This window comes from Pseudorasbora parva, chromosome 3 (assembly GCF_024679245.1).
Source record: "Pseudorasbora parva isolate DD20220531a chromosome 3, ASM2467924v1, whole genome shotgun sequence".
Lineage (NCBI taxonomy): Eukaryota > Metazoa > Chordata > Actinopteri > Cypriniformes > Gobionidae > Pseudorasbora > Pseudorasbora parva.
This window is the reverse complement of record NC_090174.1, coordinates 22,445,613-22,463,019: the sequence shown is the minus strand read 5'-3', so window position 1 is coordinate 22,463,019 and position 17,407 is coordinate 22,445,613. Positions and strand designations below refer to the sequence as shown.

At 37.1% G+C, this 17,407-nt stretch overlaps 1 protein-coding gene across 2 annotated transcripts in view; it reads right to left on the bottom strand.

The window, feature by feature from the left end:
- Positions 1 to 3,181: 3,181 nt before the first annotated feature.
- The window catches only part of lnpep (leucyl/cystinyl aminopeptidase), a 37,020-nt gene continuing 22,794 nt past the window's right edge, over positions 3,182 to 17,407 (bottom strand). Inside the window, exons 11-18 of one of the 2 annotated variants that reach the window (XM_067438158.1) lie at positions 16,633 to 16,724; positions 16,350 to 16,533; positions 12,700 to 12,856; positions 12,395 to 12,579; positions 12,029 to 12,190; positions 11,797 to 11,937; positions 5,892 to 5,973; positions 3,182 to 5,775 (exon numbers count right to left, since the gene is read on the bottom strand). In XM_067438158.1, the coding sequence (XP_067294259.1) occupies positions 5,644 to 5,775; positions 5,892 to 5,973; positions 11,797 to 11,937; positions 12,029 to 12,190; positions 12,395 to 12,579; positions 12,700 to 12,856; positions 16,350 to 16,533; positions 16,633 to 16,724 (1,135 nt within the window). In that variant the 3' untranslated portion in view covers positions 3,182 to 5,643. The remainder of the gene's footprint in view (positions 5,776 to 5,891; positions 5,974 to 11,796; positions 11,938 to 12,028; positions 12,191 to 12,394; positions 12,580 to 12,699; positions 12,857 to 16,349; positions 16,534 to 16,632; positions 16,725 to 17,407) is intronic. The other variant, XM_067438159.1, reaches the window with a different exon arrangement.

The window sequence follows — 17,407 nt, the reverse complement described above, 5'->3', positions numbered from 1 at the left end:
GCAAGGACCCCAAGAGCGATTCTATTGGCTGAAAGAAATTTTAATAGGTAATCTGTTCAGAGCCTGATTACAATTCTTACACAATCGCGTTTTGATTTTTGCTGTTTAAATTGTGTTAAAATAGTCTTTAATGTCTAAAAAAGCATATGTTTCATATATTAGTAGTATATAACTGAAGCTATAAGTGCTTATATAAGTATATAATTCAGAACATGTTTTTGATATGCTCCCATTATAGCAATCAATTAAATATTTTAAATAAATGTTTTGCGTGTGTACTTATTATGGCAATGAATTTATAGTTTATTAGTTTATTATTTAGTTATTTTCAAACAATTAATTGTCCAGAACTATGTATAACAACTTTTGATCAGGCATTTAAAACCGCTACCAGCGGACACGATTTCACAGGGGGACAGGATTTGTCATGACAACGGCATTCTAAAACAGTGAGCTTAAGTTAAAAGAAGTTCAACGTGCATCTCATTACCTCGTGTTATTTCCCATTTCACTGCCACGGACGCATTGATTATTTGTGAACTCCCGTTTAGGACTAGCGATGTGTTGACTGTCTGCACGCGTCCGTCAGGGCAGCGGTTAATTTCCTCAGATCACTTCACGCGCAGTTGCGCAATATGCAGACACTCCCTCAACCGCCACAGTCAGATTTTCCACCACATTAAAGAAAGCTTATTAATAACGAAAACGAATATTTATTTTTGCTAATTATTATTTTATTTCAGTTAGTTTTTTAGTAAGAGTAGTTAGTTTCGTTTAGTTTTAGTTTTTTATTTATTCAGATTTTTTAATTTTATTTCAGTTTACGAAAATGTTTTTTGACCAATAGTTTTAGTCTTAGTTTCAGTTTTCGTTTACGAAAATAACCTTGGGCAGCGCTGCATTTGAACCGATTTGAACGCAGAAATGACGGGAAGCTTCACGGCATCGCTTCAGTCGCGTCGCAAAGTGGATTTCCATGGTCACTGCTGTCACAGGACTTCACCAAATCATACCAAAGAAGTGTGTTTTTGACAGAGCGGTCCTGCTTTGGAAGATGCCGGTGAGTAAATCAACTTCAAATGTCTCTGCTATTGGCTACCGTCGCATGAGTAAACATCAGTAAACGATACGATCGCGTGCTTCGTCATTCAAATGCGCTAACGGTTACTCCATTGTTGTTCTGTATAACGTTACACTATTCTGACTCTGACGTGCAAAACCGTTTTGCTTGCTAACGTTACCTCTAAGGTCTAGTCACATACAATAGTCCATAAACCGAATCATGTCCTCATAAACTGCACACAAAGGCCCCTAAATACAGTACATACCACAGAGACGGACATCCTGATGTTGCCGTTTCTCCTGTTCAATTTATTTCAGCCTCAGATTTGATTGTGGATCATTATCTGTATTAGCTGAGATAGATGGGTTTCTCCACGCTTGAGGACGTCACCGCTTTGCACGCTTGTCATTCTTTAGCTCCGCCCACACGATACGCCTCCAGGCGCTCGGTTTTTTCCGGAAAGACTCGGTACAGCCCATATTTCTTTTATAAATATGATAAAACTAAAGACTTTTCGGAGATATGAAGGATGCAATACTACTCTATAGGTACTCAAGATTGACATGAGATTGACTGAAACTGAGTGTTTCACCCCCCCTTTAAGGGGTGATGAATTGAGAATTCAACTTTCCCTTGAGGTTTTGATATATAAAAGGTCATGGTAATATCAGTTTCAGAGCTGAAAACTTCCTTGTTAGTCAAAGAAAAGCTTTTATAGACACTAGGCCCAGAAAACGCTCGTGCTTAATGCTTACGTCACTGTGCGACGAAACACCGCCTCTACAGAACGTGTAATTCAGTAGCCCTGCCCACCAACTCGAGCTGATCGGCTCGCCCTGGGCTGGCCAAAAACAGTAAACATGCCGATTGCCGAGGAAAATACCAAGACATTGCGCTATTCATGGTTGTGGAAGAACACAGTTGCTGCATAAGCTTCCTTTGGATCCTAATGTTAGGAATGTGTGGTTGGACTATTTTTAATGAAGTTCAAGCTCAAGTGAGGAAGACATGTTCACTTCATTTCACTGCGGAATCATTTGTAAACAAATCTCTGGTCGATGCTGGATTTGGATCCGACAGGAATGGTGCAACACACTTATGTGAGTAAAATGTGTTTTTATAAGTAATAGTATTGCATTGTTATAGATCGTTTTGCTTGTGTGTGTGTCTAACAGAAACATACCTTTAGCACGCTGGACTCAGACACGTATGGGTCAGGGCTCGCAAAGCCCGGCAGGCCGATGAATCTCATAATATTCCGTTCTTGAACTGTGCTATTGTCTCTCTTGACATTTGAAGGTTACATGGCGCGCACACGCGCTTATATCGACTGATCGTGCGGGCTATGTGTAATATAAAAATAATAGTCTGATCAATCGCAGGTGGATGAGAAATAAATCATTGTGTTTGTTTGATAAAGATGTTTACGAGCCCTGTGATCGAGAAAATCATTCCGGTTGCCACTTCTCCCTCAATCTCTCCTCTCTCATGTGAACTGACAGGGGAGCTTAAGCTCATTAAATATGCAAATCTTATCCAATCCTAGCCGTGGGCGTTTACTTCCAAGTCTCCAGTGCGTCACGCCCACCAAAACCCAGCGTTCAGGAGAGATCCTCAAAACCAGTGTAGAAAATAGCCTATTACTTATTGGTTATGATGTTTTTGAATGTAAAAGTCCACACGACCATCATTAGTTGACCTCGGACAAGTTCATGACACCTTTAAAGCTCTGCCCTGTTCTTGAAAGAAGATTGGGAGCAGCAGCAGCTCATTTGCATTTAAAGGGACACAAAACAGCACATTTTTGCTCACCCTCAATAAGTGACAATTTTAACATGCTATAATTCACATAGATACTTATTCTAAGACATCAGACTTATTTGACACAAAAAGGGCACCCCTATAACAAACATTAGCTTCAACAAAAATCCTATCACTATAATAAACAGTAATATTTATAAATACAAATAATTATTATATAGAGCATATTCATTTATCAATTACTTATTTCACATCATGTGTTTCCATTGATCCTTGCACCTAAATGTTTGGAAAAAAGAATGAGAGCAAGAGAGAACAGCGCCATCTTCTGAATATCTAGAAAAAACACTTGTGGAATTTGTGCACAAACATTTTTTTATTGCTTTTTTTGTCTTTTATAAAGATGGGTCAGTGGTTTTTCATTAAGCAACATCCTAAAAACTTAAAATCCAAACCCAGTGTAAAGCAGTTTAACAACATAAAATAAAAATTTCCCAACCTGTTTAAACAAATAAATCATTTTTTTCTTCAGGCATTATAAGTTTTTTCAAGTAATTTAACACAGAAAATGTTTCTTAAGCAAGCATAATTCTAATTTAAACAGTTTCAGGAATCTTGCAAAAATAGCATTTCTATAAAGCACAAGGAGACATTTGGGGGATTAGTACATGGATACTTATTTTTGTGAATGGCAGTCAGCAACACAAAATACCTCACGAGGGACATCACAGAAATCAACAGGTTCAAATGAATCCTAAATTATGACAGCTCCGCGACATCTAAAGTAAACATTTCCAAAAAAACTGATTCAATCAACTGATAGATGCACTGTATTTTTCACACTTCCTTGTGTTTAATTAACCATATTGCAATCCAGATGAATTCAGATACATGGGAATTACAATCAAAATGTTTGTGTTTAAACAGATCCATAGTAACAAACATGAATACATTCATCGATAACTGTAACGCTCCAACCTGACATTAGAAGTGTACATTACAGTGTAACAATGGTGCCATAGTCCTTTCTTTAAAGACTACCATTCACTTCTATCACAAATATATGAAGTAATCTGATGATCAAGAGCAAAATTACAACTGCTACATACAAAATAATTACAATGTACCAGCTGTATTACAATGTACCAGTCATATTTGACATTCTATGAGGTCAAAGCAATGAGCTATATATATATATATATATATATATATATAAAAACTGGAAGTGTATTAACGTGAGCTTTAGACACACTGAGCACAGATTTTCACACTCACACATCTATGTATGGAGTTAAAACAATATTAAAAAGCATAAATAAAAATGCACATATATATTTATGATAATATCCCAGTAAGTTTTGTTCATTAAAACAAAATTGTTTGCGTGTATTTGTGGCCTGTATTATGAGTTTACAAAAAGGTAAATACATGTGCATCTTGACACTGGATGTAATACAGTTATGACTGTTTTTTTTTAATTTTTTGACAAACTAAAGGCATTTGAAAAAACAATTCCCCAATAGCTAGAAAATCAGAGAGGAAGACACATCACACACACACACACACAAAAAAAAAAAAAAAATCCTTGAAGAGTAAAAATCAGTAGCAACCAGTGAAGATTAGCAAGGTGTGTAAAACGTAACAACTCTCCATCAGTGATGTGACTTTAGAGGCCTCTTGTCTTGTAGCCTTAACTTAAGCTCTGTACACAAAGACTTCTCCAAACTTGCTAACAAATATATAAATATATATATATATATATATATATATATATTTGCACCCACAGTTTAATTTTTTTTTCCTCTTGTATATATAACAAAACTAAAATGTTTCCGCTTCATCAGAATGTGCATGGCAAACCCCCAAATAAAATCCACACTTAAACGTTTCAGAAAGGCTAAATTAATCTTTCCAATGACAAACAAAGAAACTCTCTTTTACCTATATGCAAGCCTGCACAAATAATACATAATATACACGCTTAACTCTAAATTAAACTTGTGCAAAGGATGAAAGTTGGAGCATTTCTCAGGCAATAACATTTACACAGTGCTGGATTATAAGCATTGCAGACTATGCAAATGATTAAAAGCATCACTGCTACATACATAAATAAAACTTTACTTAGAAGAAAGGGGCTTGTTGGGACACTGATTTCAGTTTTTCATTACGCAACTATTTTTTTTTTTTTTTTTGGCAATGCATGGCAAGGGCATATTTAAGATACTGGAGGAAGGTTTTGGTCTGTAGCCACCGACATCAAGTAAAAGGGATTATGTGCATCATGATATTTCAACAACAACCAGATTTGCCCTGAGCAAGGTGAATTTTTCAATAGTGCAAATAGTGCTAGAGGCCAGAGCCATACACATACTGAAAAGAAAACACATCAACCTTTCCCAAGCAGCAACACTAAAGTGACACAGGAAATCATATGCTGCTGACTTTACGCTTCTATTTCACTTGAAGGAAGGAAGGAAGAAAATGCATCTGCTTTACACTTAATATCCAGACTTGTTCATTTACATAGCTAGTATTAAAGGCTGAATGTTTACAGGGAGATATCTAGTAAGCTTCTGGCTAGGTCACAGCTCACTGGAGTACTCAGGAAAATTCCCTAAAAGATGCCCTGAAAAGAAATGTTTTTAAACGGCCCTTTACATCCAAGTTAATCTGCCCTTCTGTCTTGAGTTTGACTTAATGTGTGTACATTTATGGCTCTGGCTGTAATATTGGTAATATCTCTCACACCTGCATGTGCCCTGTGACATCACCTGAGAGAGTGAGAGGCACAAGATAGGAGCCGTCTCCTGCTCGCACTACAACCATTGTTGGAGCTCCCCCAAGTTCCTCTTCATCCATCGTTTGTTCTGTTTAATGGTCTCAGTGGCCTCCTGCACGATCCTCATCTGAGAACCTTTCGCCCCAAGAGAACTGAAGAAGTTCTGGGCCTGGAGGGGAAGGGTGAAAAATAATAATTTAGTGCAAAAAACATGAATTCAAAGTGGACTTTTTCATTTAATCAAAGTTATGTTGATCTTTTCTTTTTTTTTTTGGAAGAACAGACCTCCATGAGATGCGTTTCTGTGGAGAACTGACTGGTTGCAGACATGATGATGCTCTGAATGACAAAGGATCCGACAGGAAACCTTACATGAAGAAAATCGATAAGGAAAACCATTAAATTACACATTGAATGCTTTAACATACAATGAACCAATTGATACATTTGCAAAATCACCTCGTTGTAAAAACCCCATTTAAAGGTTTTACACGCAAATCAATAAACCACAAACATAAGAAAATGCATTTACATATTTATTAAGGTTTTTCCGCAGTCCTGGCATCAAAATGGCCAAACTATGCTCTTATGATCACCAAAACTACTCTATTTAATGAAAAAGACGTTAGGAACATTAATATTAATAAAGATTATTACAATTTAAATTAACTGTTTTCTATTTTAATATAAATATGAAAGCAGCCATTACTCTATCTTCAATTTTCACACGATATTTCAGAAATCATTCTAATATGCCAAACGATTAATGGCAATTAATTGGATTCAAAATAAAAGTGTTTCTGTTTACATAATATATGTATGTGTATAGTGTACTGTATATAATTTTTATTTAAATACACACATATACATTTAAATACACACATATACAGGGTTCTTGCAGGTTTCAGTAAGTTAAATTTAAGACCAACATGACATTACTAAAAGCATTATAAATGATCTCAGAAACTCTCTATTTCTCAGAAACTCTCTATTAACATTCTATTTTTATTGATTCAGTTATAGAAACATTAAATAAACTCAGAAACTGATATCAAAATACTTATGAATGATAGATGACAGAACTTGGCATCCATATTCCCAACACAAAACTAGTACAGACAACCTAACCCTACATATCTCTGAGTTCATCCCCTTTAGCACTGATCTCAGTTTCAAGGGCTTGCATACTGTGCAGCGAGCTTCATATTTATTGGTGGGGACAGCTTGTAACCAGCTGCAAAAATCGTCATTGTCGAGCCAAGTCTCGTGGAACACACTTAGGCCCTGTCCACACGAACACGGGTATTTTCAAAACCGCAGCTTTTTCTATGCGTTTGGCTGTTCGTCCACACGCAAACACTGTATCCAGTTACTGAAACCGGACTTTTTTTAAAACTCCAGCCAGGGTGAAGATTTTTAGAAACTCTCTCCTTTGTTTGACTTCATATTTTTCACATTATCTTCTTTTGATTTACATGAGCCTAAGCGGTGGACTCTACTAACAGCGCTTATCACATGTATAGCCTACAGATACATGTTCAGTTATTTCATTGTATTGCTAATCTGTGCTGCGACTCTCATTCAGCTCAAGGCTGTATTAAGCAGACACGTTTCTGTGTTCATTTGTAGTGTCTGTTCTCTAAAGGAACTAAATGATTTTATTACTATAAAAAAACATCTATAAGACGGTGGGGGGTGGGGGTGTTGCAGTGGGCAAGAGATGTAACCAGTGTTGTGTCTGAACACTGGTAACACAGGCAACACCGACCATCACAGCAAGCAAACATATGTATACATATACAGTGAGGAAAATAAGTATTTGAACACCGTGCTATTTTGCAAGTTCTCCCACTTAGAAATCATGGAGGGGTCTGAAATTGTCATCGTAGGTGCATGTCCACTATGAGAGACATAATTCACAATGTATGATTTTTTTAACTACTTATTTGTATGATACAGCAGCAAATAAGTATTTCAACACCTGAGAAAATCAATGTTAATATTTGGTATAGTAGCCTTTGTTTGCAATTACAGAGGTCAAGCGTTTCCTGTAGTTTTTCACCAGGTTTGCACACATTGCAGGAGGGATTTTGTCCCACTCCTCCACACAGATCTTCTCTAGATCAGTCAGGTTTCTGGCCTGTCACTGAGAAACACGGAATTTGAGCTCCCTAGGCTAGGCCACGGCAGAACCTTGATATGCTTCTTATAGAGCCACTCCTTGGTTATCCTGGCTGTGTGTGGCTTCGGGTCATTGTCATGTTAGAAGACCCAGCCTCGACCTATCTTCAATGCTCTAACTGAGGGAAGGAGGTTGTTTCCCAAAATCTCACAATACATGGCCCCGGTCATCCTCTCCTTAATACAGTGCAGTCGCCCTGTCCCATGTGCAGAAAAACACCCCCAAAGCATGATGCTACCACTCCATGCTTCACAGTAGGGATGGTGTTCTTGGGATGGTACTCATCATTCTTCTTCCTCCAAACACGTTTAGTGGAATTATGACCAAAACGCTCTATTTTGACAAACTTAAGACGGGCCTGGACATGTGCTGGTTTAAGCAGGGGAACCTTCCATGCCATGCATGATTTCAAACTCTTTTCAGGTCATTGACCAGCTCCTGCCATGTAGTTCTGGGCTGATTTCTCACCTTTCTGAGGATCATTGAGACCCCACGAGGTGAGATCTTGCATGGAGCCCCAGTCCAAGGGAGATTGACAGTCATGTTTAGCTTCTTCCATTTTCTAATGATTGCTCCAGCAGTGGAGCTTTTTTCACCAACCCACTTGGCAATTTCCCCGTAGCCCTTTCAAGCATGGTGGAGGTGTACAACTTTGTCTCTTGTGTCTTAGGACAGATCTTTGGTCTTGGCCATGTTAGTAGTTGGATTCTTACTGATTGTCTGGGGTGAACAGGTGTCTTTATGCAGCTAATGACCTCAAACAGGTGCATCTAATTTAGGATAATAAATGGAGTGGAGTGGAGGTGGACATTTTAAATGCAGACTAAAAGGTCTTTAAGGGTCCGAATCCTAGCTGATAGACAGGTGTTTAAATACTTATTTGCAGCTGTATCATAAAAAATAAATAGTTAAAAAATCATATATTGTGATTTCTGGATTTCTTTTTTTAGATTATGTCTCTTACAGTGGACATGCACCTACGATGACAAGTGGGAGAACTTGCAAAATAGCAGTGTGTTCAAATACCTATTTTCCTCACTGTATATACAGCTAGGGGAAAAAAAAGAAAGCAATCAATGTTAAAGGGGTGGTAAAACCCTATTTCACTTTTTTTTTTAACTTTAGCTAGTGTGTAATGTTGCTAAAGGCTGCAACATACTCCGCAAGAACAGGGAAAAAAGTTCTACATTTTGTTCTCGCAGCCCTGGTTTGGGAGTTCTCGCAGCTTGTTCTCGACACATCGCCTGAGCAGAACTTTTTTCTTGCGTGTCCGAGAACTATTGCATGATTGGTCATACATTTAAAGTGGGCGGGGTTAATGGAGAGAAAAACACAGAGATCAGCACCTGCTTTTCTAGTGAAGTATGGCATGTACTGGCCAGAACTTACTTTGTTCTTGTTCTTGCCACCTTGAGAAAACGAACAAATTTCTTTGTTCTTGCAGAGTATGTTCCAAGCTTAAACATTTTGCATGTCTCCATTAGGGGTGTAAGAAAATATCGATACACGTGAATATCGCAATATTTTGTTTGCCGATACTGTATCGATTCTCAAAAACACTGTATCGATATTTATATATTTATTTATTTACATCCTAGATTTGTGGCTTGGTGTTCCACAGACTGTATACAACCCAACTGCTAGATGGCAATGTTATCTCAGAACGTAACTGACGCGCGGAGCCAGAGAAGCGCAAGTTGAATGTGTGTGTGTGCATTAGCATTAGCAAACCTCTAAAAAAAGAAAAAGATGATAGAATTATTCTGCTCCTGCGGTTTACAGAGCTGAAGTGTGGACTCATTTTGGCTTCAGCTACACAGAAGCCACTAAGGAATTCAACAAGAGTCATTTTGTTTGCAAAATAGGCCAAGTTAAAATCCAGTACTCAGGAAATATTTATTCGGAGAGCTCGCTTAACATCGAAACGTCACCCGCGTTGCTGAGAAGCGTTTCAATAGAATATAGAAAATTTTCCTCTTCAGTAACAAAATGAACACTCCAAAACTGACAGCAGTGGCAGCAGAACGAAAGCATCTGATCATAGTGATGTGGATATGGCTGCACCAGCTCTGCAGTTCAGGAGCCTACTTAAAACGGGACTTTATACAATAGACTGCATTAAAGAAAACAGCTTTACAGTATTAAATATAAAAATATAAAAAAATATAAATATCAGTCAATGAATGAACTATGCACTTTCTGTTGCTAAATAGTTTAGAAATGAAAAACTGCTATACTGTGAACCTTTAAAACATGTACACATAAAGAATCCTGCAGTCACTTTACTTTTTCCCTTTAATTAGATATACAAAATAGTGATTAGTGATATTAATTATACTGTATTAATTAAATAAAACAGTTACTTGTCATGTTTTGTGCATATGGTTGTGTTCTTTATTCTTTAAAATTAATCTTTCTAAAAAATAATGAATAGTTTTTTTTCTTACAATATAGCAATACATCGTATCGTAACCCCTGTATCGTGATACGTATCGCATCGCCAGATTCTTGGCAATACACAGCCCTAGTCTCCATCCTCAGACACCCACTTCAGGACATCTCTACTTATGAGCTGATGAATTAGTTCAGGTGTGTCTGATGAGGAAAACATGCAACATGCAGTGGTGCGAGTCCTCCACGGCAGGTTTTGGAAACACCGACCTAGCATGACTCGAGGGTTAGTAAATCATGGGCTAATTCAAATTTTTGGATGAACTAACCCTTTAAAGCTACACTGTGTAACTTTTTTAGTTTATTCTTAGCTAAAATCACTTAGTTCTTTCAAAAATATATGTGCTCATTAATGTATATTTACTTCTTTCAAGTAATAAAGTATTCTCGTAAGTTTATAATATACCATTGAAAATACATACGGGTGAGGGTTCGGATGGCGGTCGCCATGTTGCCCCTCCATCTTGAAAGTACATTTGCCAAAGAGGGACATACCCGTAAATTCAAGCTTCGCTTTTCGCTTTTTAACACTCGATGGCACTGTGTCGATTGTGAAGAGGAGGATTGCTTGAGGCTGCTATATGACGATGGAGGATCACTCTTAAGCCCCTTTCACACTGCACGTCGGACCCGCAATATTCCCGGAACATTGCCGGGTCGCCTTCTGTGTGAAAGCAACCACGTCCCGGAATTGATTACCGAATTCGACTCCGGTCGGGGACCTAGTAATATTGCGGGATATGTATCAGAGTCGCCAAGGAAGCGGAAAAGAGAATTAAGACGGCAATGCAATGGGCAAATCAACAAGACAAAATAAATATTGGAGTGGCCTTTCCAAGATGGAAAGAGCTCATGAGGAGCAACGATTTTAAAAAGAACGCCGACGTTGCCTGCTTTCTTCTCGACAGGTAATATTAATTCAGCCTATTTGTGTATATTGGAAGTTTTATTGTTGCTTGGCTAATTATATCATGGTGTGCTGTGTATAACACTAGAACGACAGGATAGTTTTCCTCGCGTCAATGATGAAAAAGTATTGTTTACCTTATAACATAAATCCGTGTTCTATGACGGATAACATGAGATTAATATTTTAATTGCATTATAATTTGTTTGCCTTACACTAGTGATGTCGTACAATATACAGAATAACGATAGCACTGATAAAAGTTACTTTACTAAGATTAGCTTGCATTCGTCTGGGAACCTGATAGCTGATGTTAGCAATGAAATGGTAAACAATAACGAAAACGTAAAACTATTATTCATTTTACATAGATTAATTTGAGCATAGATCATTTGGCAAATTAAATAACTGCAAATTATAATAGTTTTCAAAAGTAACCTCATCACTTGAAGCAACACTCACAAAAGAGGTCGAACTGGAAGCCATGACTAAATCGGCCACCGTAGGAGTTGAAACGAAATCGAAATTGAGAGGAACAGAAACTATTATTCACCGCTAGATGGGGGAAAATATCACACAGTGTAGCTTTAAGTAATTCTCCTCCTCCAGGGGTTATTTGATTCTTTAATTATGAAAAGTTAACCACTTACTTTTGAGTGATGTTTTCCCAGTTCTCCTTCACAAAATCCCAAGCATAGAGGTAGCCAGCAAAGTTGTTGCAAATTGTGTCGATCACCAACGGAAACTCTTGAGTTTGAATCTCACTTCCGTAAAGACTTTTCTGTAGAATCCTAAAATGATAACCCAAGTGAAATTTAGTATTGCATGTGCTGACAGTTCGAAAGAATTTTCCTTCCAACAGAACAAGACGCCCAGACTTACCAAATGATTTTCCGTACATTCTGGGTACTGGCCAAAGCTTCCAGTGTCTTGCGCTTCTCTGAGTCATAGATGGAGTGTTTATATGTGCTTAGAAGCACATCCCATCCGTCTTCTGTTAGGGCGGCAACTTTGAAGACTGTTCTCATGAGATCACTGGGAATCCTAAAACAAAGCATATCGCAAGTAAAGAAAACTGCAGTGAGAAGTACAAGTCAAGGACCTAAGACTCTTTCTATTTACAGACTAACAATAATAATAATAATATATATATATTTTGTGCTAAATCACAAGACTAGCTATTAGTTAATGAAGAGCAATTCAAATAATTAAGTCAAGGGTAATGGGTCAAGAACTACTCAAACTTACTGAAAAGTCTTGTTGGAATTGACCCACTGATCAAACAGACGTTTGGCCTGTGTTGTGCAGTTGAGTCTGTTGAGGGAACATGCCATCTCCAGCAGGGCAGAGCGAAGAGTCATCTTCGACACAGAAGTTTCCGGTTCCCATGACTGACTGTCCATCAAACTTCCAAAATGGTCGTCAATGTAACTCTGCAAAGATTGAAGTCAAAACAAGTGTTAGAACTAAATATGTTGCCCTATGATGAAATAAAGAGAGACATTTGAATACAGCAGCTGGGGAAGATGTTATAGATGAATGTTGTTTCCTACTGTCATTCTAGAGGCCAACTTCAAATCTGATCTTTTGTCCAGCAGCCTGTAAATCTGACCAAGCTGAAAAAGAGCTTCAGTCAGAGGAGCTGTCTCGGTCTCATTTCTGATGTACTCCATTAGGTTTAAGACCTGCCTGAAGGACACCTTGCCCAATCTGGGGGAAAGATAAAGCATAATTAAGCATCCCAAACATCTAACAACTGGCAATATTCTTTATTTTCACTTATTAACCGAGACATGTACATCACTGCACAAAAGTTTGGAGTTAGTAAGAAAAAAATAAAAATAAAAACCTTTTTCAAAAAGAAATGTTTAAGAAATGTTTCTTGGCCATCAAATCATAATTTTAGAATGATTTCTGAAGGATTATGTGACACTGAAGACTGGAGTAATGGCTGCTATAAAGTCAGGTTGGTTAATGTTTTGGTTTTCTTTAAATTGCAAGAGTTTGAATACATTTCGAATACGTTTCTGAACTTTTTTTCCCCCGACTATGACCCTGTATGACTTCAGAAAGGGCGGAATTCCTTGTATGGGCACTTCACTGGATAAGCGCATGTGCACATCAACCAGAGTGAAAGCGAGAGGATGCCCATTAACAAGCTTCGTTTAGGTTTAAGGTACCCGTCGGTAACGCTATCATTATGTTTTAAGACCAGGACATCAACAATGTCACTAAAGAAGTGTGTTTTTTGGGTTGCGAGGGAAAGATATCCTTGATCAGCTTGCCAAATAACCCAGCGTTAAGGAAACAGTGGATGCAGTTTCCCGGAGAAGCAACAGAGTTCCTGGTCACGAGTTAAAACCGCAGGTGGCGAGTGAAACTGCATCAAATGTCCATGTTTTGTTGGCAATTGGTGTGTAAGTGCATATCAAGTAGGGCTGCACAATTAATTGAAATCGAAATGAAATCGCGATTTGGCTTTTGGCGATTTGCCCAGTGTTAGTGAAGTACGGCTCTGTGATCAGGAGTAAACGCTGCTCCGTCTGAAAGATTACGAGTTTAAGTTGCTTATAATGTGCGTTTGAAAAATCAACACCAGTCAAACATCTTCACAAACTAGTGAAGCGCACATAAACCTGTTCAACACAAGATGACGTTTAATAACGTTTTACCTCACTTCATATCGTCAGTCGAGTGTTTGTGAGCTGATGTGGCTTCTCATCACAGAGTGAGGCAGACGATGCGTTATTTTATAGTATTCTATACAGTGATGAAGTCTGTCAATCAGCCCTGCATTATAATATACTCTGTTATTATGAAAATACCCTTGACGGCTTGAAGAACTCAAACACACCATATTTGGCTGCAGTCGTGTTTATTGTCGCCATGTTTAATTAAAGCGTTTCTATCTTCTGTTTACACCGCGTTAGCTTCACATCCATAGACAGTAAAAGAAATGGACCGAGCGTTCCCATTGACGTCTACGGCGAAAGAATGAAGTCAACCTAGGGGCACTCACTTCCTGATGGCTGAGCGAACTGCGCAGGCTCAGACTGAGCTTGACGACGTAGATGTGACGTGAGCCTCCTGTCTGACAGCTGTGAGTCTTCTAGTAGATGTGGAAATTGAAAGCTGAATCACGTTGTTTAAATATTTTCTCCCGTTGCTTTTGGCTCACTATGGGCTTCTCTCCATTCTTCTCCCTTGACTTTATCAGACTTTATGTCTCCACTTCCCCCCGACTGTCTCATAGACAGTAAAAGATTGCCTGCGAGCGTCTCCTCAGGTCTATACGGTAATTTCTCAACTGTGCGACAGGGTCGCGCTGGTTATGACGCAATCGTTAGCCTATTTTTACAAAAACAGCTTCTGCGGGGCGATAGTGTAAGATACAAGGTAATGGAGCCTTTTATACATTGTCGTGTTTCTTTAGAAATAAACAATGGACAAATGGAGTCTTTAAACCCCTCAGATGTAAAGTTATTCACTGTCAAAGTGACTCAAAAATGAATGGGAGTCAATGGGATGCTAACAGCAGGTGATGGCTTGGTTAGCAATGGCAGCCCCTAGGGGTGGAACGCTTTCCGAGCGCTAGATTACCCCCTTGTTCACATCAGGGATTTCCTGAAAACTAACTTCATTACTTCTCTGAGGCAAATGTAGCTTTTCTGCTCGAGGGCGCCCTCTGGCCTTCAGTATGAATTAAAGAAATTTTAGGTAATAAATAATAAGAAAATAATACTTAATACATTTTAAAACTTAATAAACTTAAAAAATTATACATTTATAGGACAATCCATGTTTTTTTCCCCACAGTGGATGCACAAGAGGTTCATATTTCATATTAAAGACATAGACTTTAAGAAATTGATATCACAGATAAACAACACAGATTTGTATAATAATAATAATAATAATGATAATGATAATAATAAATAAATAAATAATATATATATATATATATATATATATATATATATATTATTTTATTTTATTACAATAACTCCTTAGGCTTAGACCTGTCTAATGAGTTTTAGTCATAGGCTGTCTGCATATTAATAGGTAGTAACCCAGCAGTTTTTTTTTTTTAAATAAAATAAGTTTTACAAAAATAATAATAATAATTAATAATAATAATTAGTATTGTATTGTTATATTTATTCTGACATACTCTATTTCTTATTTGTAAAAATATTTTAGCAGTAATAATAATCATAATAATAATAATTATTAGTCATATTAATATATAAACACAAAATATACACACACTTTTCATTTGTAAAAATAAATAAATAATAATGATAGCAATAATTGCATTTTAAAATCGCAATCGTAATTTTACCTAGAATAATCACAATTCTATATTTTCCCCAAATCGTGCAGCCCTAATATCAAGTAAACAACACAAACATACAGTGAACTGAAAGTTATCCAACGATAATGCAATGATGTATTTCGTGTGCGTGTACGTGTACGTGTTAGTGTCTCTTTAGCTCCACCCACTGCACAAGTTCAGCTGTTTTCAGAAAAAATTAGGTACAGCATATCTGTATTTTTATAAATATAATAAAACAAAAAACTCTTGAGGATATGAAGGTTGCATTACTACTCTATAGGTATGCAAAATTAACATGAGATTGGCAGAAATGGTGTGTTATGTGGCCTTTAAATTGTAATAATATTTCAACTATATAACAGAATTTTTTATCAAATGAATGCAGCCTCAATGAGCATAAGACATACAAATCTTACCGACCTCACATTTTTGAATAGTAGAGTATTTCAGAAGAAAGGAATTAAAAAGGAAAAATAATTTCATGCTGAACTGCAGAAAATATTCTTGAATATATTAAAATATTAAAACATATAAATACTGCATACTGGGTTTTGATGGGTTTTACAATATTATCACTATAACATTTTCTCATATGTACAATCAATCTCAATTTCTGGTGTTTTTTGTTCATGATGGAATAATTATTTTAAAAATATTTTCAAATTGTTTAAAATGTGTATTTTTTTGTGAGACTGCAATCTCAAATAGCAATTTTATATAATAAATATAATTTATAGCTGAATCACAAAAAGAAAACTATTGATAACTAATAATAAATGAATGACTTCCTGATAATGACAGTTTTCTTGACAGTGGGAATCCTGTAGCATCAACCTTCATTAACCTTTCATTTAAAATAAGATCTACCTGGAGAGAGCAAAGACGTTATTGATGAGAGCTGCCCTGTCTTGAGAGGGGAGGACATTTACGTCCACATTCAAAGCCTCAATCAAGGCCCTCCATCCATCCACACCATAATCCACTATGTAGAAGCCATCGCTCCTGAAGTTGAACTTCAACCACTTCACCTGACCTGGAAGGTTTAATATGGCTGGAAAAGATTTAAAGCAACAAACAGTATATTATCATTTCCAGTATCCTGGAATCATCCGTCTATGTCAGTGCATTTGGTCCTGAGGGCAATACTCACCTGTTTTGTCCTTGAGATGAAACACTTGCTTGCAGGAGCTGAGAACACTACAGCTGTCGTTCACATATGTCAGGGGAATATGCCACAATCTGCTAAAGATAACACAAAAGTCCATCAATTAACATTAAGAGAGGCAGACTTCACATCAAGCTTGCTGTTTTAATAGATCAATAACAGAGCTTGACATATACAGTTTAAAAGTTTTTGGAAGAAGTCTCGGCCCCACTTTATATTAGGTGGCCTTAAGTACTACGTACTTACGTCAAAAAATAAGTACAATGTACTTATTGTGTTCAAATTGTATTGTAAAACAACTGATATTGAGGTGAGATACGGGTAGAGTTAGGGACAGGTGTGGTGGTGTGTGTAAGTTTAAGGGTTAGGGGTAAGGGAAGTGCCAGCTGTGTAATTACAAATGTAACTACAGAAATGAATTACAGATGAAATTACATGCAGGTATTTTTAAAATGTAAGTACAATGTAAGAACATGCATGTAAACAATAAGCGCATTGTATAAAATGATTAATTAAAATCTTAGAACATAATAGTTAAGGCCACCTAATATAAAGTGGGTCCGAAGTCTCTAATGCTGATAAAATTTTTTTATGGTAATTTAACAGTAAACTGCTTCTATTTAATATGCTTTAAAACATAATTTACTCCTGTGATGTCAAAGCTGAATTTTCAGCAGCCATTACATCTGTCCCCAAAATGGGTATTGGCAGTGACATAAATTTTGTGTTTCACAAAGTTTCCTGGTTCAGTATTTGTAGG